This window comes from Caenorhabditis elegans, chromosome III (assembly GCF_000002985.6).
Source record: "Caenorhabditis elegans chromosome III".
NCBI classification, from domain to species: Eukaryota; Metazoa; Nematoda; class Chromadorea; order Rhabditida; family Rhabditidae; genus Caenorhabditis; species Caenorhabditis elegans.
In genome coordinates, this window is record NC_003281.10 from 10,558,020 (window position 1) to 10,580,705 (window position 22,686).

At 33.9% G+C, this 22,686-nt stretch overlaps 4 protein-coding genes across 5 annotated transcripts; 2 read left to right on the forward strand and 2 right to left on the reverse strand.

The window, feature by feature from the left end:
- Positions 1-170: 170 nt before the first annotated feature.
- Positions 171-3,896, reverse strand: Y45F3A.1 (Filament-like plant protein 7). The gene is made up of 5 exons (NM_066926.6): positions 3,644-3,896; positions 2,281-2,410; positions 2,133-2,235; positions 1,281-1,603; positions 171-653 (listed from the first exon to the last, which is right to left on the reverse strand). Exons 1-5 carry the CDS (start codon positions 3,669-3,671, stop codon positions 248-250), a joined length of 990 nt encoding a protein of 329 aa, NP_499327.1. The 5' UTR covers positions 3,672-3,896; the 3' UTR covers positions 171-247.
- Positions 3,897-5,006: 1,110 nt separating this feature from the next.
- Positions 5,007-7,583, forward strand: rab-30 (Ras-related protein Rab-30). Its single transcript, NM_066927.6, has 7 exons — positions 5,007-5,108; positions 5,259-5,342; positions 5,387-5,448; positions 6,032-6,153; positions 6,208-6,272; positions 6,495-6,610; positions 7,148-7,583. Exons 1-7 carry the CDS (start codon positions 5,022-5,024, stop codon positions 7,260-7,262), a joined length of 651 nt encoding a protein of 216 aa, NP_499328.1. The 5' UTR covers positions 5,007-5,021; the 3' UTR covers positions 7,263-7,583.
- Positions 7,584-8,238: 655 nt separating this feature from the next.
- On the forward strand, positions 8,239-13,584 carry acdh-11 (Acyl-CoA dehydrogenase family member 11). 2 transcript variants are annotated; one of them, NM_001038289.7, is made up of 8 exons: positions 8,239-8,292; positions 8,572-8,685; positions 9,386-9,770; positions 10,756-10,926; positions 10,978-11,321; positions 11,575-11,632; positions 12,180-12,585; positions 13,181-13,584. In NM_001038289.7, exons 1-8 carry the CDS (start codon positions 8,267-8,269, stop codon positions 13,528-13,530), a joined length of 1,854 nt encoding a protein of 617 aa, NP_001033378.1. In that variant the 5' UTR covers positions 8,239-8,266; the 3' UTR covers positions 13,531-13,584. The 2 variants fall into 2 exon arrangements, with proteins under 2 accessions (NP_001033378.1, NP_001379451.1); NM_001392194.1 differs by lacking the exon at positions 8,239-8,292 and having other exon boundaries at positions 13,181-13,582.
- An 852-nt stretch (positions 13,585-14,436) lies between these two features.
- Positions 14,437-17,401, reverse strand: nssp-35 (Activin_recp domain-containing protein). Its single transcript, NM_066929.9, has 4 exons — positions 17,207-17,401; positions 15,880-15,964; positions 15,264-15,344; positions 14,437-14,901 (listed from the first exon to the last, which is right to left on the reverse strand). The coding sequence occupies exons 1-4, from the start codon at positions 17,349-17,351 to the stop codon at positions 14,769-14,771; spliced, it is 444 nt and encodes a 147-aa protein (NP_499330.2). The 5' UTR covers positions 17,352-17,401; the 3' UTR covers positions 14,437-14,768.
- Positions 17,402-22,686: the final 5,285 nt, after the last annotated feature.

Sequence of the window (22,686 nt, forward strand, 5' to 3'; positions counted from 1 at the left end):
AGATTCAGTGATTAGTCAGTTAGCACGTAAAATGTCAAATGCCAAAAAAATGTTTAAACTGAAGAGGGGGAGGAAGGGGTACACGTAAATTTGGAAAGGTTTTTGCATTTCCGGCAATTTGTCGATTAGCCGATATGTCAGGAAAGAATCGTATGCCATCCACCCCTGCAGTACACGACATATTTATTTCTAAAAATGTATCCTCTAAAACATATTCATTTCAATACAATAAGTTAATAAGTTTAAATTAAAGAGATGAAAGCTCTTTCTCAATAGCCTTCGAGATCAAATCCATCAAGTTAATTCCACTAATCGGAAGCTGATTCGCATGAACCTTGCACGGCTGTTTAACCGAAATCAACGAGTTTGAATGCTCAATCGGGCCCAAATTCTTCTTCTTGTTCTTCGGGCATCCTTCCTTATGAACCTTCACCACTTTTCCAATCTCTTCAACATCATCAAAAACTACAGTAGGAATCGGAGCTGTGCCAGTTTTGAATTGATGTTCCGGAGTAAAATGATCGTGAGTGAGACTTCCAGTTGATGTGACAAGGTCTTCAAGTGAAGAAGCTTCCGAAGACACAATGTATGGCTTGCGGCACTCAATTCCCATTTTCGGCTCTCTTTTGGTGCGATCCAGAATATCAGAGACTCTGGAATAGAAAAGTTATAAGAGATTTTATTTTAAGTTTGTTTTGTGGTCTCGAAAATCACAAGAAAGCTATTTGGCAAGATATGTAAAAACTGTATCGGGATCAAAAATTGAAACTGTACGCTTCCCGATATGAGCTTAAAACATGGTGCATCGTTTTCAAAATCTTTGATAGCGAATACCTCGGTGAAGTTGGAAGATATCAGAAAAATCTAAACTTTAAGACTGGAGAAAAAAAAATTTTTTTTCGCAATTCGAACAGATATTCTTTTCGAAAATCGAGCCCGTAAATCGACAAAATCACTGCTGTAGCCATTTTAAGAGTTACTGTAGTTTCCGCAAAATAGTTTACGAAATATTTTGCGCGTCAAATGTGTTGTGCAATACGTATTCTCCGAATATAGTGTTCCCGTAATAATCTACCAAATTTGACGTGAAGACATGATGCATCGACAGGCTCCATATTCGGAAACTCGTATTTCAGTTTCAGTGTAAATTCAATTTTAAGGCTACAAAAATTGTATAAAAACAAAACAAATTTGATCGGGCTACTGTAGCTTTACTAAAGTTATGTTTCAAAATGCAGAGCAACATATCTTATCATTCAGCTTAATCTCAGCTTACATACCGTCTTTTCTCCACATTCAACAACCATCTCGATGCATCAAACTTCTCAATATTATCCTCCATCTCTCGAACATCTTCATAAACATTCGAATGCTCTCTCATCAACAATTCACATTTCTTCTGAGCTTCTTCAGATTTCAGCGTCAATTGAGCTCTTCCACTGATCACCTCCTTCAATCGATTCTCGAATTCAGCTTCCTGATGTCCAATCTCTTTACACATTGCTTTCTCGTTGAAGCTTGTTCGAACAATTATCTCGTTGAGAAGGACTTTCAGTTGACAAGTCTTTGCGTGGAATGCTTCACCGTAGATCATATCAACTTCCTGAAAATTGAGATAATTATTGTTTTCGTTAATTACGATATTTTTGCGGGGGACATGGAACTCAACATTTGAATTTTTGGTAAAACCAGAGATATTAGCGATCAAAGTTGAGGTGCAGGGCTAGTTTCTGTACATGGTGCATCGAATATGAAATTCATATCTTGGATGTTAATATATTACGAGAAAATTAAATTCTGAGAATGCATACTGCGCAACATACTTGTCGCGCAAAATATCTCGAAGCGAAAACTACAGTAATTCTTTAATGACTACTGTAGTACTTATGTCGATTTACGAGTTTGATTTCCGAATAGAAAAAAACAAAGAAACGACGGAAAATGTAAAATCTCTGCCACTATTCCAGAATAAAATCATATCAAGAATCGAGCCCGTAAATCGACATAAGTACTACAGTAGTCACTTATAGAATTACTGTAGTTTTCGCTACGAGATATAGTTATATTTTGCGCATCAAATACGATGCGCAATACGCAATATGTATTTTTAACATAATTCCGTCAGTCCATACCATGGGCTCTTCGATAGAATGAAGAAGCTCCGCTCCGACCTCTGGCTCAGCTCTCATCGACGCGTCAGTCAATCTTGCAACGTCCAGTTCCAAGGATTCCTTTCTAAAAATTTGAGTCTTTTAATAAAATCTTCAAACCATTGAAAACCGTTTCAAAAGTCTGTCCAACTTCTCCTCGCGACCCTTATTCGACTTGCTCAACTTCCGAAGTTGCTCATTCATTTGCTCGATTCTCATCACTTTCTGTCGTGTGTATTCAATTCGACGTTGCGTTTCGACTGGAAGAAATAAAGAAATAACGGAATAAATATCATAAAATACATTTTTTTTCTCTCTTCCCCCATCTCTCTCTCTCTTCGTTTTCTGAGCTTTTATGTGTTCGCCAGCAGCGCACAGACTATTCATGCATTCACCCACAAAACTATCGACTCTACTTTTCAGATTTTTCTATTTTTCGGTGGTCAGCTGCTATTTGTCACTAACTTTGCCCTTCACCGAATGAAAAAGTTTCGATTGATTTTTCATTAATTCTTTTTTTGGCTAATGATTCTTAGAGGAAAGTGAGACACTTCAACAACAACACTGAGGTATCATTCTTCTCATTTTTCAAGTTAGTCGACAATGATCAACCCAAATTATCGAACGGTGAGTTTTTAAATTTTTTTTTGAATTCTAAAATAACTTTTAGTGATTAGCGTGTCTTTTTGACACTTATTGAAATTTTTGATGTTGGGCCAAAATTTTGAAATCTTGTTTTTTGAAATATTCGCCTATATTTAGGTCTCGCAGCGAAAAGGCAGGTGTTTTCTACGTCACAGACTATAAAATGCAAAATCGCATAGGCTATTGCCGAAAGTTTTGAAATTAAAACTGGTTGCCTATTGTGAAGACGCAGAAAAATTCATTTTTTGAAATCGAGATGCAAGGGCGCTCCACAGCCAAATAGAAACGCTCCGCCCTGAAAGGTTAGGTCTCGTTAGGTATTGGCGGCAAAACTTATCTTTTTCAACAATTTATACCAATTTTCAGGTTTTTGTCTTATTTTTGTTGTTTTCATTTGCTTTTAATGATTTTTTATAAGTGTAAAAAAGTGCTTGAAAATTTGCAAAACTATATTATGTTGGAATTTACTGTTTTACCGCCAATACCTATCGAGACCCAAATTATTGGGGCGGACCGTTTTAATTTGGCAGTGGAGCGTGCTTGCATTTCGATTTCGAAATTAGAAAACTCGGCCACCCATTGCGAAATATTTCTTAAAAGGAAAAAATTCAAAAATTGAACTATTTTGGTTCTTTTATAAACCAAAAATTAATTTTCTGTTAGAACTCAACCATCCAAATGTAAAATCCTGAAAAAGAATAAGAAAACCACGTTCCCATTGAAACGTTTCTCTACTCCGAATCTAAAATGTCAGTTTGATGTCAGTCATGCGTAAACTGGCAAGAAGTGGGCCCCAGAGAGTTTATTGTGCTCTGAGAGCTGGTGGAAAAATGGGTTCATTCACTTACCATCCATATTATAATTATTCGCAGCCATCTTGATGAAGTTTTTTTACTTCAAATTCCGAAATAAATTATTCTGAACTTTTACTTTCACTTTCCAAGTTGACGGTCGGTTCACGCGAACCGAACACAGTTTAATTAATTTGTTTTTTTTTTGTTGTGTGTTCTATTTTTAGATTCAAAAACTTGATGATCTTTGTATTTTCCATTGAATTCAACAGAAATTCTTTGAAAAATGGGGGAAATTGCTGGATTTTGAGTGTAAAACGTTTTAAAACAGCTTCCACAATAAAAATTAATTATTAATACACTTTCCCAGCTTTCCAAACTAAAGTTTCAAATGGAAAATCTCAAAATTTCACTTTAAAACATTTTTCCCGAGAAAAATCAATAAAAATTTGCCAAATTCTTACGGTGTTTTTAAAGGCGCAAGTTGAAAATTTTTGTGTCGTGGTGAGACCCGTGCGCCTTTAAAGAGATTTTAAATTGTTTTATTGATTTTTCATTGGTTTTAAAACGTTTTCTTGTCGATTTTCCATAGTTTTTCTTGTTAAAAAGCGCAAAATATTTTAATTAATAGAAATTATTCATTATAAATCGTTTATTACTGTAAAAATGTTCAAAAAAACGCGGAAAACCCAAAAAAACCTTGCGAAAAGCGATTTTAATTCAGCTAATTAAAAATATATTTCAAACTTTTCGATTTTCGTTGATTTTTCGTGTTTTTCTAAAAATTGTCTTTTTTGGAAAATTTATTTAAAAAAAAATAACAAAAGAAGTACAGAAAAAATAATTAAAAATATCCCTCTAGGCACTAAAAACTAGGTAAATCAATTATTAAATCAATTTTTTCTCAAAAAAAAGGCAAAAAAATTAGTTAAACCAATTTTCCATATAATATTTAAATGAACAATTCTCTCAAATTTCAAAACCCAGCAGAGGAAGTAATAATGGGGGATATAACAGGTATACACACACAAAACCCTACTCAATATCTCTAATCCTCTTCAAATACTCCCGTATCTCAAAATGAGATCTCTCGGGTATTCTTCTCCAACACATCAGGCATAATCGATCCGATCCGCTCAATCAATATTGTAATGAAGAACGTGGCGCCCGCCGGCGGTCACACTGGTCAAACTGTGCGTGCGCAACGGCGTTCCCGGAACGATTTTTGCCTTCGAATAAAGAGAGGAACCAATTGGCTATGCAAACACCTTTTTCTCCGTTTCTCTCGGTCAATTTCGACCTATATTTTCCATTATTACTTTAATAAATAGTCAATTGCTCAGAAGCCTTGGCCTAAAATTCCCATTCGTAAATCCCCCTCAACCCTCTCACTTTCCCATAGTATTTCCCATTGTTCCAGGCTCGCCATCATTGGATGGAGGATTACAAGTATCTATTCAAAGTGGTACTTGTGGGAAATGCGGGCGTTGGGAAAACATGTCTAGTCAGAAAGTTCACACAGGTTTGGATTTTTAAAAAAATAAAAATTGATGAAAAATGAGGTTAGAAAGTAAAAAAATGCGAAAAAAAACCAATTCTGCATTAAAATTTGCACAAAACCTCATATTTAAACAATTTCCTCGAAAAATTGCAAAAATAATCAATTTTTCAGGGTATATTTCCTCCTGGTCAAAGTGCAACAATCGGCGTCGATTTTATGATAAAAACTGTTAAAGTAGGGAACGATAAAATTAAGGTGGGAGATTTCAAAGTTTTTATTGAAAAATTTAAAATTTTCAGCTTCAAATTTGGGATACGGCAGGTCAGGAGAGGTTTCGATCGATTACGCAGAGTTATTACAGGTAGAAAGTTGGTTTTTAATAAGTGAAAAAATTATTTCATTTTCAACCATTCAACAAAAAAAAAGAGAATATTGATTTTTTTTTCGAGAAAACCTTTTTAATATTTAAAAAATTAATAAAACTCACTAGAAAAAAAATCAACGATAATGAAATATTTGAAAATTTAAAAATATTGCGAAAAATCAATTTTCCATTGGCAAAAGTCGATAATTTCTAAATTAAACAATTTGATAAATTTCATAGAATTGAATTTTTTCAAAAATTTTAATTTAAAAGAGCTATTTCTTCACCAAAAAAAAAAGAAAAATTAACTTTATTAGGTAGAAATATTTAATTTTTTGTAAAAAAAAACTTATATGGCTACTGTAGTGTCGATTTACGAGCTCAGCGATATTTAATTTTCTTCAGTTAAAGAAAAGATAATTTATCTATTAATAAATGTTATCCGTAAATCGACATCAGCGCTACAGTAGTCATTTAAAGAAAAAAGAATTACTGTAGTTTTCGCTACGAGATATTTTTAGATAATTAAATTTTATAATTAAATTTTTAAAAGTTTTTCCTAATGAAAAAAATTTTCCAGAAGCGCCCACGCAATAGTTCTAGTGTACGATGTATCGTGTCAACCATCATTTGATTGTCTTCCAGAATGGCTTGGTGAAATCGAAAGTTATGCAAATCGGCGAGTTTTGAAAATTCTTGTTGGTAAGTTTGGGGGAATTTAGATTTAAAAAATACTAAATATTTGAAATTTTGCAGGAAACAAAGTCGATAAGGGAGACGAACGGGAAGTTCCCGAACGAATTGGAAGAGATTTTTCTGATGTGAGCATTAAAAAAAATTCTTGGTATTTTTCTAGAAACTGTCAGAATTCCCAAAAAATTATTAATAAAAATAATTTTCTGAATTAATTTGCACAGTTTCTAGTAGAATATCAGAAATTAGGGAATTTTCGACATTTAAACATCAAATTATTCGAAAGAAAACAGGCATTTTTCGACTTTTTACCTCAAGCTTTCAAAAAAATTTTATTTTTTAATTTTCAGGTCAACCAATTCGACTATTTTCTTGAAACTTCGGCACTTGACGCGACAAATGTAGATCAATTGTTCGAACAAGTCGCCACAAGGTTAACAAATGATATGAAACTCACTGATGAACGGTTTGTGGATTTTTTGTAGGAAATTTGAGAAAAAATGACAGAAAAAAGTGAAAAAAACGAGTTTTTAGAGAATCTTTCAAAAATAATTTTTAACTAATTTTGGGGGAAATTTAAAAAAATATTTGAAAAAATACAAAATCAGGATTTTTAATTAAAAAATTATAAAAAAATATTTTTAATAGAAATTAGAAAATTGTAATATTTTTTAATTTAAATCAGAAATTCATAAAAGAAAAAAATAAAATTAGAAATAACAAATTTATGGACTTTTAAAGAAAAATTTCTTTAAAAAATTTAAAAATTATGAACAAATTTAAACTAAGAAAAACATGAAAAAATTAAAAATTTTGCGAAATGCAAAATCAGAAAAAAAAAATCGAAAATTGAAAAAATCGAATTCATGAAGCAATTTAATATAAGAAATCTATGAATAAATATGGATACCATTAATTTTAAATTTTGAAGTAAATAAAATTAATTTTCATACTGAAAAATCTAAAATTTCTTTTTTTTTGTAAATAAATATATATATTCCAGGGTACACCAATTCCGAGCAGACGCGACGAACTCCTCTTCCAGCACGGGCGGTCCCATCAAATTAATCGATCGAGCGCAGACACAACTGAATTCCTGTTGTACTCGACAATCTTAGCATTATCTTTTTCCTCAATTTTTTGTCAAACTGTGATAATTCAAATTTCTATTTTTTTTTTTTGAACAATCTTCCCTAGTCAATTCTTTCATTAATATCATCATCCTGTGCTAAATCATTACAGTATTTCTTTCTTTTTTCTTTAAAAATTGCATTTTCTTTTCAAATTTTTCTCTGAAAATTTGAAATTCTCCCCCCGTAGCCAGTCAATCTCAATCCGCTCATTTTCCATAATATTTGCCTTTTTTGTACACATTTTGGGTGATTTTATTGTTTTATTTTTATTTTTTGAAAATTTGAAATTAAATTTTATATTTGAAAAGCTCAAATTTTGAGACGCAAATTACTACACTGTGTAACTCTCCATGTAGATATTTTGAACTCATTTTGTCACATGGTCGCCAAAAAAAATTCGTCTAGGTGGCTTATTACCTAGACGCGAAATTTAGTGATTTTTGCGCCAAAAATACGGTATCTGGTCTCAACACGACAAATTTTTCGTGATTTGCGAATACTTAGGTATGCGCCTTTAAAGAGTACAGTAATTATCATATTTTTCTGCTGCTATTTTTCATAGTTTTTCGATTAAAAATATTTTTATTGAAAAAAACCCAAAAAATATTTTTAAAAAAACTTAAATTCGATTAAAAAAATCCGCGAAATTCGAAATTACAGTACTCCTTGAAGGTGCACACCTTTTCGCTTTTAACTAAAATTTTCGCGTCGAGACCAGGTACCGTATTTTTAGCGCTAAAATCACAAAATTTCGTGTCTTTGGCTACATATGAGAACGACTACACGCAAGAAAGATAACCAAAGTGTAGCCAGCCGGTGGTGAGAGAGCACTATATCAGTGGAGACGCAGACGTATGTCTCTCGTTTCTCCTGATGAGTGTATCACACGTTCCATACATTATTATTTGTATTTTTTCCCGACGTTTTCTGTTTTATTGGTCATTTATTTGCCATTATACAGATTACTCCGCCCAGAGACACAGGCCAAAATGCATCGAATTGGCAACGCTGTCAGGTAATTCTTTTTGTGTGTTCGGGAAAGTTCAAATTTATTTTTAAATTCCCCACTTTTAATTTTTTTCGATAGTCGAAAAAACTATGCTAATCAGAAAATTAGGAACTCTTCAGTTTAAAAAAAAATTTTCGACCTTATTTTTTTTCTGAAAATGTCATTTTTTCTATTACCAAAAAATAAAATTTCAATATTTTCTCCAAAAAAACCTTTTAAAAATCAAATAACCGCACGCTTTTTTCATGTTAAAAATTTTTTTTTGTAAAAATCAAAATTTTCCAGAATGGCTTCATCCTCGTCGGCAAACGCCACAATCACCGCCAGACACACACAATACAGCCACGCAAAGACGGGCGGTTTCAGTCAGACGGGACCCACACTGCACAATCCTTATAAGTTCGTTAATTGGTTTTGAAAATTTTTAAAAATTCAAATTGTATTACCCGGTCTCGTCGCGACAATTGTTTTTAATCAAAAAAGGCATGCGCCTTTAAAGAGTACTGTAGTTTCAAAATTTGCGGATTAAAAAAAACGATTCTCTGTAATTTTTCGATGAAAAATATATTCACTTGTTTCGAAACCTGGAATAATGTAATGTAAAAAAAGGAAAATCGATTAAAAAAGTCCGCAATGTTTCAAGTTACAGTACTCTTTAAAAGCGCACACCATTTTCATATAAAATAAAAAATGTTTCGCGTCGAGACCGGATACCGTATATTTGGCGCAAAAAACACAAAATTTGAATAAAAAAGTTTTATAATTTTAAATTTCTATTCTGCGGAATTTTTTATTAGATTTTTCATAGTTTTGATAAAAATATTTTTATTTATTTATTGAAAAACTACACATATTCTCACAAATCTTGAGAAAAGTATAAACTATTGACAAAAACTCCACAGAATCGAAAGTTTGAAATTACAGTACCCTCTTGAAGGCGCACACATATGTTTGCATTTAGCAAAAATTTGTCGCGTTGAGACCAGGTACCGTATTTTTGATACGAAATTTAGCGTATGAGTATTTAAAAAAAAGTTATTTAATAATTGAAATTCCATTTAAATAACAATTTCAAACTTATTTAAAATGTTTTTTCCAGAGATGACCCAATTCTCGACCGAACGCTCCGTCGGCTTCTCCCCGAATCGGAATACATGAGAGTGGCTGCAGATTTATCGAAATTTGGCGACCGCATAACATCAGAAGTCGAGCATCTCGGGAGACAAGCAGAACTCGAACAACCTCGTCTCGAACATCAAGATGCTTGGGGAAAACGAGTTGATAAACTGATTGTGTGCAATGAGTGGCACAAATTGAAACAAATTTGTGCAGAAGAAGGAGTGATTAGTATTGGATACGAAGATTCTGTTGATCCATTTGTTCGGAGAATTCATCAAGTTGCAAAGCTTTTCCTATTCTCTCCATCTGCTGGATTAGTTTCCTGTCCGATGGCTATGACTGATGGAGCTGTTAAAACACTTACTGTAGGTCAAAAATATTTGATACTGGCAGAAAAGCCGAAATTTCAAATTTAAAATAAAAAAGCGTATATTATTACGGGGACAAAAAATGTTAAAAATGCGTATTGCACAACATATTTGACGCGCAAAATATAACTATATCTCGCAGCGAAAACTACAGTAACCCTTTAAATGACTACTGTAGTGGTTGTGTCGGTTTACGGGCTCGATTTACGGGCCCGATTTACGAAACCAATTTTAACAGCGGTTTTCAATTTTCTGTAGTTTTTTTTTGCTGTATTTTTATACATTATCGATTAATAAATTATTTCCGTATATTTTGATATTTTAACGCTGGTGTCGATTTACGGAACTCAGGTTTTAATCGATAAAATGTCTTTTAAAAATAAAGAACATTAAATACAGCTACAGTAATTATTTAAGGAATTACTGTAGTTTTCGCTGCGAGATATTTTGCGCGTCAAATATGTTGTGCAGTACGCATTCTCAGAATTTTGTATTCCCGATTAATACATATTATTACTAGAACAATAAATCATGAGAATGCGTACTTGGTGCATCTTATTTGACGCGCGATATCTCTTAGCGAGAACAGTTTTCGCTAAGAGATATCGCGCGTCAAATAAAATGCACCAAGTACGCATTCTCATGATTTATTGTTCCCGTAAAACTGTTAAATCTCTATTAAATTTCTAAAATTTTCAATTTTTTTCAAAAAAATTATTAAAAAGTTTTTTTTTTCTTCTTAATTTGACCCAATTTAATATTGTATATCAAATTTCTCTAGTGGTACGGTAGGGGTACTGTACCGGTTTATCATCAATCAAGTTCATAAGTAAGCGGTAGTACTACAAATTCCCTTAAAAAAAATTTCTAGGTTACTGTAGTACTACTGTTGTTAAATTAAATTACAACAGCTCTGTTCATTTGCTCTAAAAATGTATTTATAATATCATGGAAAACCAATATAAAATAATAAAATCTTCAGTCCCTAAACCTCTACGGAAAGCACAAGCTAGCCACCGAAGCTGTTGATCGTCTGAGATCTCGGGATCCTTCGAAAGCCTGGACTAGTGGACAATGGATGACTGAGAAGAAGGGTGGAAGTGATGTGGCAGGTGGATGTGACACGTATGCTGTACAAATCGATAAGGATACTGTAGGATTTTCAGGAAAGACTACGATATTCTATGCAAATTAGAGATTTCAGTACCGTCTCCACGGCTATAAATGGTTCAGTAGTGCAGTGGATGCTGACGTGGCATTGACTCTCGCAAGAATCGTTGATTCGGATGGAAATGCGCTCGAAGGATCACGTGGACTTTCCCTATTCCTTTTGAAAATCCGTGATGAATCCGGAAACCTGAACGGTATTCAAATGGTTCGATTGAAGAATAAGCTGGGAACTAAACAGTTGCCAACGGCCGAATTGCTTCTCGATGGGGCAATCGCCGAACGAATCGGAGATCAGGGACGTGGTGTGGCCGGGATTTCGAATATGTTGAATATTACGAGAATTCATAATGCAGTCGCATCGTTGGGATACATGAGAAGGTAAAAATTGAAAAAAAAATCGAAAAAAAAACGTGATTTTTGAAAACCCTCCGACATGAGAACTGCGACCAATCAGCGATTCGCTCCGTCCACTTTCGAACCAATCAGACGGGGTGGGCGGAGTTAGAAGACGCTGATTGGTCTTGCAGTTCTCTTTCGACATTTTTTCGGTGGTTTTTTTTTTAAATTTCAAGCTATTTTGGGTGATTTATGATTTTCAAAATTCCCATTTTTCAACCTGACTTTTTTCCAGAATTATCTCACTGGCCAGAGATTACTCCACAAAACGTGTCGTTTTTGGGCAAACACAGGTAAAAATTTAAAATTTTCAATTATTTTAGTTACCCAGGCGCGAAAATTTCTGTAAAAAATACTGTATTAGGTCTCGACACGAAAAATGTTTGTTAGATGCAAAAAGGCGTGTGCCTTTAACGAGTACAGTAATTTCAGAAAGTGCAATTTTAATTTTTTATTTCAAAAATCGATAGAAACACTATGAAAAATAGATAAAAAAAATCCCGCGGAAGCTAAGTCCTAAGCCCGCCAACAATTTTTTGAAACTACAGTACTCTTTAAAGGCGCACACCTTTTCGCATTATAAACAATTGTCGTGAGACCCGGTACCGTAGTTTTGATACTTTTCCGAAAAAAATAATCCGTTTCACTAAACTTTGGAAAAAATTCCGAAGTTTTCCACTTTTTTGATTTTTCAGACCAATTAAACCTTTGGAAAATCCTTTTTTTGTTCTGGAAAATCCATAATTTTTTGGAAATCGATACTTCTTTTTAGAAAATCAATAATTTTTTGACCTTCATGAAATTTAAAGATGTTTCCAAAAAAACTTTAAACATTTTCAGTCCAAATGGCCTCTCCACACGACAACTCTAGCAAAAATGGAAGTAGATACCCGTGGCTCAATGCTTCTTCTCTTCGAAGCCGCCCGTCTCCTCGGACTCTCAGAAGCTGGAAAAAGCAGTGACGTAGAAGCAATGATGCTCCGTTTGATCACTCCGGTGCTCAAGCTGTACGCTGGAAAACAGGCGGTCCCGATGGTTTCTGAAGGAATTGAATGTTTTGGTGGACAGGGATATATGGAGGATACTGGTCTACCAACGCTGCTTCGTGATGCTCAAGTAACTCCAATTTGGGAAGGAACTACCAATGTTCTATCACTTGATGTGCTTCGTGTATTTTCTGGAAAAGAAAATATTTTGTTGGCTTTTGGAAAACGGGTTGAGCAACTTTTGGGAAATACCAAGACTGGTTGGTATTTGGAATTTTTTTAATTTTATTTTGCTACGTGGCCGTGGAAAAATATCGGTGGCCGAATTTTCTAGTTTTTTTTTGAAACTTTTTTTTAGACTTCTCGGAGAAAATTTAAAAAATTTTCACAAAATAAATCAAGAATTTGAAATTTCTAGTAATTTTTTAATAAAAAATAATAATAATTTTCGAAACGAAATTCTTCCAGAAATACAAAAAGTTCCACTAGAGTGTCATAAATTCGAATTTCCCGCCAAAATGTATTTTCCTAGGAATTTGAATTTCCCGCCACCAATAGGTTATTTTTAGAAGATTTGAATTCCCCGCCATATTTTTTCTCAAAAAAATTGAATTTCCCGCTCATTTCGAAATAAAAATAAACTTTTGGGAATCGCAGAATTTTGAGTTGTTTAAAAATTACTTTTCAAATATCCGGAAAATAATTTTTTGAAAAGTTGAAAAAAAAAAACTCGGCCACCGAAAAATAACTACATTTTTTAAAAAATCAGAAATTTTCAGAAAACAATATTAAGAATAAAAATTATGGTGAAATTCCAATGAAAAACCTTTTATATAATTGAAAATAAAATTCCAGAAGACGAGAAGCTGAAAAAATCGAAAGAAGCCGTGGAATCAGCTCTAAAACAACTTCAAAAACTTCTCGTAAAAGCGAGTGATTCTGCAATTCAAGGTGAAACTCGCATCGACTCAGTCGCTCGTCACATCGCCTTCACCATCGCCCGCATTTATTCTGGAGCTCTTCTCATCGATCACGCTTCGGATTCCAGTGTTGCCAATCAATCGGATATTGAGGTTGCATATCGTTATTGCTGTGAGCAGCCACTCATTGATCTTCGTTGGGAATGGTTTGCCAGTGAACGAGTCAAAGCTGATCGGGAAATTGTATTCGATAATTTTACTGCGCTTGAGAAGAGCAAAATTTGATTTGTATTTTCTTTTTTATTCCTTCGTGTACAATTATAAATTATAGACAGCTTCATTTTTAATATGCATTGCAGAATTTTTTTTCAAATTTTACAGCTCATTATAAATTCAAAAGACGAACACTTCTACTACAGTAATCTAATCATATTCATCGATAGGTGGCCGCCAAAATAGAAAACTCGGCCAACAATTTTTGAGACATGTTTCATGAAAAATGTTCAAAAAAGTAGCGAAGAAAATGATATCTCAATTTTTAGAAAAATTCGGCCACCGATTTTTTTTTCGCGGCTATGATATGTATCTAGAAATACGATTAAAAACATGGCAAACAATAATTGAAAGAATACTCTTAGTTCAGTGTCTCCGTTTACAAAAAAAAAACCAATTTTTAGAAAACTCGGCCACCGATTTTTTTTTCGCGGCCATGTAACTTACACTTGTTAGCTTTGGTTATAATATACGTAAGTATTTTGAAAGAAATTGAGAGAATCACATTTTAAATTTGCCCCAAATTTCAAAAAAATTATGTTCTTCTAAAAAAAAAACTCGGCCACCGATTTTTTCCCGGCCATGCACAAAATCGATACAGATCAATTTCTAAATTTTGTTTAGCATATCAAGTTAAAAAAAAGATTTTTTTCAATTTTCGAAAAAAACGTTCGGCCATCGATTTTTCACGGCCACATTTCAAATTCCGATCTTTTTGTGAAAAAATATCACAAATTATCTTTGAAAAACCAAGAAATTCGATATTTTTGTCTAAACTTTTAGATTAATCAATTTTCTGAATTCGAAAATTCTCGAAAAATTCTCTGTGTTTTTGCGAAAAAATCGGTGGCCGAGTTTTCTCAAATCTGATTTTATTTTTGATTTTTTTTTAAAACAACACATAAGGATTTTCACAAAAAAGCGAAAAACTTTATTGTTTTTCTTAAAGAAAATACAAGAAAATTATTATTATAATAATCAAATTATAAATTTGCATAATATAAACACATGGAATCACTGGCCAACTTTTGCGCCGTGGCCGAAGTTTTCTCATTCGCGGCCACGTGGCAAAACCCAACCTATGGAAAAGAAATACCCTTTTTTACAGTGAATTGTGAGAAGACAGGTCAGAATTGGTTTTTAAAATAACTTTGCAGAAAAAAGTGGAAAATTGGAAAATTATCACAAAATGAAGCAGAGCTCCACCGGCGAGCCGGGACTAGAGAGAAAATTAGCGTCTATTTAGGAAGTTAGAGGACAAAATAAAGAATAGATGAAGCTGCTAAGGAGAAAATAGTAGAATATCGGGAAACTGAATTAATTGATTCTTCCTGAGCTTCGTCATGATGCTTGTGATGGTGTTTGTGATGGTGATGAGCTGATCTGGAAATTATTGATTTTTTGAAAGAGTTCTCAGAAAATTTGAATTTATCGTCAATTTTTTTCTGTGGAAATTTGAAAATCCCTCAAACATTTGTCACGAAAATTGGAACATTTCGAAAAAAGAATTTTGACCTAGTTGTGACCTTTTCCCCCTAACTCCAACACCCCCTAAGTTTCAAATAACCTGAATAATTTTCTAAAATTTCAAAATCCACGTCATTCTTTCTTCCAGCCGGTTTTTTTTTCATTTTCACAGAAAATGTTTTGAATTACACAAAAAACAATCGGCATATTGCCATTTGACACCTGATATCCGGTGCCAAATTCGGTTAGAATTCAAATAATTTTTTTTGTTCACTTACTTGTCTGGCCACATGGAGAAATTGCAAAAGTCCGGAGCGTTACAACCGCAAATTTTCACCGAGACTCCGCTTTTTGAGGTTCTGGAAAAGGAAAAATATTTAGAAAATGAGTAATATAACATGGTGCATCGACTTTTAGAATACTGTTTGGTACGTGGCCTAGAAAATTAGAAAACTCGGTCATGCTTATGAAAATCTACAGAGAATTGTAAAATAACTCTGTGACCGAGTTTTTGCTCTTTCTGAGCAATGTGCAATAAAATCGAAAAATAGAAAAAAAAAGATCAATTGGATAAAATAGCCGATAATTAAATTTTGGAATACATTTTTTTAAGTCCGCACCTTGAATAATCGAGAAAGTAAGTCTAAAATTTAAAAAAGTTATCGAATAGTTGAAAAACTATTTTTTTGGAATTTATCCATAAATTGCAAAGAAATTTTTCAAAATGTTCACAAAAATTGGAAAATAGAAAATTTAATTTTTGCTCAAAAACTATTTTTAAAATCAATTCTTATCGATGGAAGATAAATAAAACTGAAAAACTAGTCCGCCAAACAAAAACAGCTGAGCTTGCAAACATGGTGCATCGATCACCAAAAATAAAAGTTGACCTACCGGTTATGACAGCTTCCGTCTTTCAAACCCCTCGTGTGACATGTGTAATGAATTCCCATCGATGGATGATCCAGCATAAGACATGCTGAAATAAAGAGTATGACGTCACAGTTCCTCAACATGGAAGAGAAATTAAGTGGTGGCCGAACTTTTCCAATGTGACCCCTATGTTTGTATTTGTAAATTATCCGCTAGATTTAGTGAAGGACATTTTTCGCTAACGGATTTGTTTATTATAATAATCTCGAGTAGACATGGGGGTACCCAGTGAATGGAGTAATTCACTTGGAGAAGAGGTTCACTGCCGGATATAATTACTTGTTTTGTACATCTTTGCATGGGTATTAATGGAACTGGTGACGTGGCCTAGAAAATTCTAGGCCACCGATTTTTGAAATTAAAATTGAATGCAAAAATTTCTCATTGTGTAATTTTTGATAATTTTTAAACGATTTGTTGTGAAAAAACTCTGCAATTAATTTTAGGCCACTTGTAAAAAAATTAAATAGAATTTTAAATGCTTTTCAGAAAAAGTCCCAGTTTCCAGGCCACATGAAAAAACTAGGCCAGATGGAAAATATCGGCCATATGGGAAAACTCGGAAACTCATTTCTAGGTCACATAAAAAACTTGAAAATTTCCAATTTCTTAGACTATGTACATGAGAAAACTCGACCATTTGATTTTTTCTAGGCCATATGAAAAAACTCGGCCACTTGATTTTTCTAGGTTCCTGTTCCTTCTCAATATTAAGAAACCATGAGATCATGAGAATGCCTACCGTTTTGGCGCTGGAATATCTCGTAGCGAAGGCACCTAAATCTCTCTTCACCGCATGTTCTCTCTGCTGCCGCTACTTTCGCGCCAGAAAGTAGGCATTCTCATGAATTCATGGTTTCTTAATACCCCTTCATTAAGGAATCCCGAGGATTCAATTCTATTAATTATTTGTCATGCTCAATGCTCAGAATCCATTTTTGCTCTTTCTCAGAGTCAATTCGAATGCACCGGAAGTTTGGTCGACAGGTTCTAGCCGATTTAGCCAATTCGGGCGGGAAAGAGCCTAAGCATGTCCTCTAATCTTGAGACATAGAACGTAGAGTGAAATGTGTGTTGACTAGTGGAAAACTAGTGAACTGAACTTTGCTTGGCCGTGGCCGAGGGGTTTGGAAAACTCTTCCATGTTCGAAAAATTGGTATAAATCGCTTGGCACCAATACTGAGCAGGCACGTTTTTAAAACAGCCATATCTTCTTAACTGCTGTAGATATCAAAAAGTTTTCTACTGACAAAATGTTGCCTTTTCTATATAAAAAAACCAACTCACATCCATTTTCAGTTTCGCACACACCATCTGTACACGTCACCGTTTCGGACTCTTTTGTGCATTTACAACGAACGGCTGCCACGTGGGAAACTGTAGTGAGAAGGAGAACGGCAGAAAGTACCAGAAGACAATTCGATGGATGCATTGTACGTAAACTGACAGAAATAAGTGAATTGGAAGAAGAAGAAGAAGAAGCTGAAATGATATGATGATAATAGAGGCAATGAGCCGGAAAATTGGATAAACGGAAATAGTACACGGGGTGAAAGAGACGCAGAGATTGCGAACGGTTCGGAGAAATATGTATGCTAAGTAGGGAAAGAATCTTTGGATTATAACTGACAATATTCAATGTACTGGATTTTTGGGGAAGTTAAAGGCACACAGTAATGGCCGTGAAAATAGAAAACTCGGCCACCAATTTTTTCCGATTTTTTTTGCGAATCGTTGGCGAATTGAAATTTACGTATTTGGCGCAACATTGAAATTTTCAAATTTCAAAAAAAAAATTTAACTTGAAATTTAATTTATGAGTTAAAAATTGGCGCGAATTTAATTTTTTTTACCTGTCAAAAAATTAAAATTTTGGAAAATTTTGAATTTTGGTGGCCGTGAAAAAAGAAAACTCGGCCACCTATTTTTTCGAATTTTTTATCTGCAATTTTGAGCGAAAATTGGAAAACATTTCGAAAAAAATTGAGTCAAATCAATTCGAGGGAAAGTTAAATTTGAAAACCTTTTTAGAATTAAGAATTGGCGCGAATTTGGAAATTTTCAGAAATATTTTTTAAATTATAACGTTAAATTTGATAAATTTTTATTGAAAATTCAACTTTTTCAAAAAAAAAATGTTAATGCTTACACACTTAATGTGTCAAATCAAGTGTTTTCATTCAATTGAGCCACTTAAATTTACGCACAAAAACCAGAGAACACGATTAATGAAGCCATTTTTGGCATACTATGAGATCAGAAAAATAACATTTTGAGACGGAGGTGGAGGAGCAAAGTTGAAATTTTGAATACAGCGCCAAAAAATTTCAAATTATCTGGCAAGTTTTGGGCTAATACTGCATTTTTCAATTTCGCGCCAAAGTTGTTCAAATTTCTTGGGGAGTTCAATATTTTTGAAAGTTAGGTATTTGCTATAGGGCTGTACAACCGGACGTCCGGTCGTCCGAACCGGACGCACATGCGTCCGGTTGGGGTAGCTATCCACGACGGCCGACAATTTCCGAGTTTCGCCACTCACTATAAAATTGCTGATTAAGTATAGTGAGTGGCGAAACTCGGAAATTGTCGGCCGCCGTGGAAACCTACCCCAAAACCGTCCGGTGGTATCAAAATCGGACGACCGGACGCCGATTTGTACAGCCCTAATTTTTAACAAATATAACACAACTTTTTTTTGTTTTATGAAAATTTCTTTTGGAAAGTTAAAAAAAAAGCCCAAATTTTTGACGAGATCAGAAATTGTAGCAAATTTTTTTTCGTAAATTTTTAAAACGATATTAGAGCACAATTGATGAAGCCATTCTAAGATCAGAGAATAAAATTTCGAAAAAAGGAGGAATAAAATGGCAAAGAGCCAGTCAGCCAGCACACTGAATGAAATTGGAGAGGAAGTTGTCTTCGTTCTCTCAAATTAGTAATTCTCGTTTTTTTTTCTCGAAAAATCGTCTTCTAATTCGAATTAGGGAGGAGAGCTCTTTTGAAAACGGAATTGAATCTGCAAAAACAATAAATTAAGTATTGTAATTTTTATATTTAAATTTTAAATCACCAATAAATGAACATGACATTGAAAAGTTATAAATTTTAATTTTTTGCCGATTGTTCAAAATTTTTATACAAAAATTTCAAATTGCTTACCTAGGAAATAGCTATTTTTCTACTGAAAGGATATATGAAAGGATATTTAAAAATTCTCGAAAATTATATATACATATTTCTCGGCAAAAGATCTCCATCTGGTGACACTTCTTTAGCAATAAAACGGGCGGTGCATGTAAAGGAGGAGAAGATGATGAAAAATGTGGTGATAACGACTTTCAACACCAGCTGTGAGAGGATTTTTTTTCGAGTTTTGGAAAAAAATTAATGTGTTCTCGGGATTTGGGACTTTAAAATTGGAAGAAAAGCGATTTGGGAACTATGAAATTTGCGCCAAAAATTAGAATTTTTGAGATATGAAAAAAGTTCAGTTCTGTTGAAAAAATCATATTTTTGGAAAGCATTATTTTGGGCAATTGATAATTTTTACTATTTTAATGTTTTTAGTTCCTTAAAATATTTTTTACATTCATTAAACCAAAGCAGTTTATACTTTGAAAGTTTGTAGGTGCAATCCTATAATTGAGGTCACTCTAAATAATTAGGGATTAGCCGAAATTTGGCGGCACAGCGGCTTCCCCTCTTTAAACCATTCTGCCTCGTTTAAAGCCATCAAAATTTTGCTAACTGACAAAATATTGCTAAACACATGAAAAATATTTTGCCGTTGACAAATTTTGAATATCTTTGAAACTAACGGAGATATCAGAAGTTTTAGAAGTAGGCCCAACGTACCTAGACACCTCTTCTCGTATTCGTAGAATTGTACAAAATGGGTAGTTTTTCATTTAAAAAAATTTCTTCAGAAAAAAAAAACCAAAAACCAAAGAAAAAAGATAAAACACAAGAATTGGATTTAAAGGATATGAAGAAAAGAACACAAATAATAAATAAAGTTAGTGGGTAGTTAATTCGCAGTACCTCCCCCAATGTTCTCCTAGAGACCCAGAGAAAACGACCTTGAAATCATCAAGAGAAACACACTAGTAGTAGTAACAAGAGTGAACAAATTCAATTGTAGAATGGGTAGGTAGGTAATGAGAAAAGGGTCACCGTGGAAACAGGTACTTCGAAACAATAGGAGAAGGAGGGTATTAGTCCGAGAGGTCCGTGTGAGAATTGGAAATTAGTCTTTCAAGTGGTAAGGGACCACTTGGACTAAGCTAGGTATCGGTCAAAATTGTACGGAACAAAAAGTGTATAGATGGAGTAGCTTTGGGAGGGACAATTGGGAAACATTGTTTTTTCGACTTTAAAAAGTTATTCGCAACCTTCTGAACCAGAAATTCAAAAAAGGAAAGCAGCTATCAATTTAACAGAGATAAATATGTAGGTTCAAATTAGAAAAGTCAGAAAAAATTAAGAAAAGCCCATGTTCTAAATGGAGTACACTGGCTTTTATACACTGATAATAATTTATTTTAATTTTTTTTCAATGTAAAACAAGTTTAGTTTTTGACCAAATTAAAAAAAAGACCTAGAACTTCGAAAAATACCTTTTCCGAGAGGAATACACGGATTGAGATATAAATTAACAACTTTTTAAGTCATCGAATTTTAGCGTTTTTTTACAAGCCACGGTGCCAGGCTGTCCCATCACGGTTTGACCTACAAAAAATGCGGGAATTTTTTGCCCAAAAAATGTGACGTCAGCACGTTCTTAACTATGAGAAATCAGTTGAGAACTCTGTGTCTCTTCTCCCGCATTTTTTGTAGATCTACGTAGATCAAGCCGAAATGAGACACTCTGCCACCATGTGACAAGCTGCCCAAGTAATTCATAAAAATTTGCGAATCAAATCTGGTGTAATATGTACCATATCTTACGCGATAACTCTATAAAAGTTTTAACAAAAACTCAATAAGCCTTGATGGGCGGACTCGAACAAGGAAACATGCCGCCACCCATCGGCCCCGCCCACTTCTCGAGATGAAGAAGTTTGCTCTCTCGTGCATGTGCTCTTTCTCTAATGAATAGGGGCTGAATATTTGAGATGAAGCAGAAGTAGATAGCATGATGAAAAAGAAGAAGTTGAAAGAGGAAATCAAAAATAGAAACTTCTGCTTTCTCTCTATCTGAGGTGTCAAACGTCATCGGATCTCCCATGGCCGGGGGCCTTTTGGAAATCTGATTCGGAAATGTGTATAGTTTAAGAGAAAATGACGAAAGTTTTCGAAACAAGAGGAGACATTTTACGAAAAGTGAAATTTCTAGGCCACATGTGACGTCACTCCTCTTCCACGTGGGGATTTTTTTTAAGAAAGAGCTTAAGCTTTGATTGAAGCTTTTCTAAAATTTGCGCGTAACATATGGTGCATCGGGTTTGACGAGCAATTTTCTGAAAATCACTTGGACAGGGCTCCGAACTGGGCTTCAGAACGTTAAAAGTTTATTAATTTTGCAAAGTATTATAGCAATTTTTCCGAATGAAGTATCAACAAAAAAGCGATTTTGTTGGAAAAAGTGTTCCAAGAAACAAAAATTCCTAGGCCACATGTGACGTCACTCCAAGAAATATATGGGCGAGAAGTTTCTAGGCCATGAGTGGCGTCACACGTCTTTACTCTTGCAGTTAATTTTTAATTCAAAGTTTCAAGAAAACTGTCAATTTTTCATTGATTTGATAAAATCAATCAAAGCTGGCAGTTTTGGGGGGTCAATCAATAAAGAGAGACATAGATAAATCTTCACTTTTTCAACTCAAAATTGATATGAAAACTTGAAGTAGTTGAATTGAGTACATAGACCCCCCCCCCCCTTGGCTTACTATGTCTACATATCTCTTTATCAATCAAAGTAAAGCTTGTCGGTTTCCTAGTGTGACCACATGGGAAAGGGAAAGTTTAAAATATTGATTTTTAATCAAAATGCTGACTTGAATCTTTAATTTGTACAGCAGCAGAAAACTCACAGTTGAAAAAAAAACAATTAAAAATCTTTGCAAACAGCCAAAACTTTTGTAACAAATTGTTATGAAAAATAAATGTTCTGGTAAAATTAGAAATGTTGTAAGGTGGCAGCCGACGTTTCGCGGGACTGTTTTTTCGATACCGAAATTTTTAGAAGCTACATCTCCCTTTCCATCTGATACTTTCTAAAATTGTCAACTAACAAAATGTTGGCCAAATTGTGAAAAATATTATATTAGTTACCAACTTTTAAAAATCTGTTGAAATAGCCGAGATACAACATGATTTTGGAGCAGCCGACATCTCACTGGTCATCTTCTTTTGCTTAATACCCGCTAGATGTCGGCCGCATTGCAATAAAACATATAAATCAAACAACGAAACACACACACACACGAAAATGCTCGAAAAACACCAAAAAAAGGCGTTAAACTCGATTATATGTGCCTAATTCGATGTGTGGGGAGAGCAGTGGCGTGACTCTTAAGGTTCTGGAAGAATTCCGGTGAATCTCCTTTTTTTCTTCTCAGTTTCTGCCAGTGACACCCTCCTCAACACCACACAACCATAATTACGACCGATTCAATTTCCTGTTTTTTTCGTTGACTGGAGGAAAAGAACTGGGGAAAAAATAAGATAAAATGAGGGACAAGCTGGAAAAAAACAATGCAAAATAAAATTGAAAAAATAGACATGCAAAATTTTTTGCAGCCACGTTTATTCGTGTAGAAGAGAAA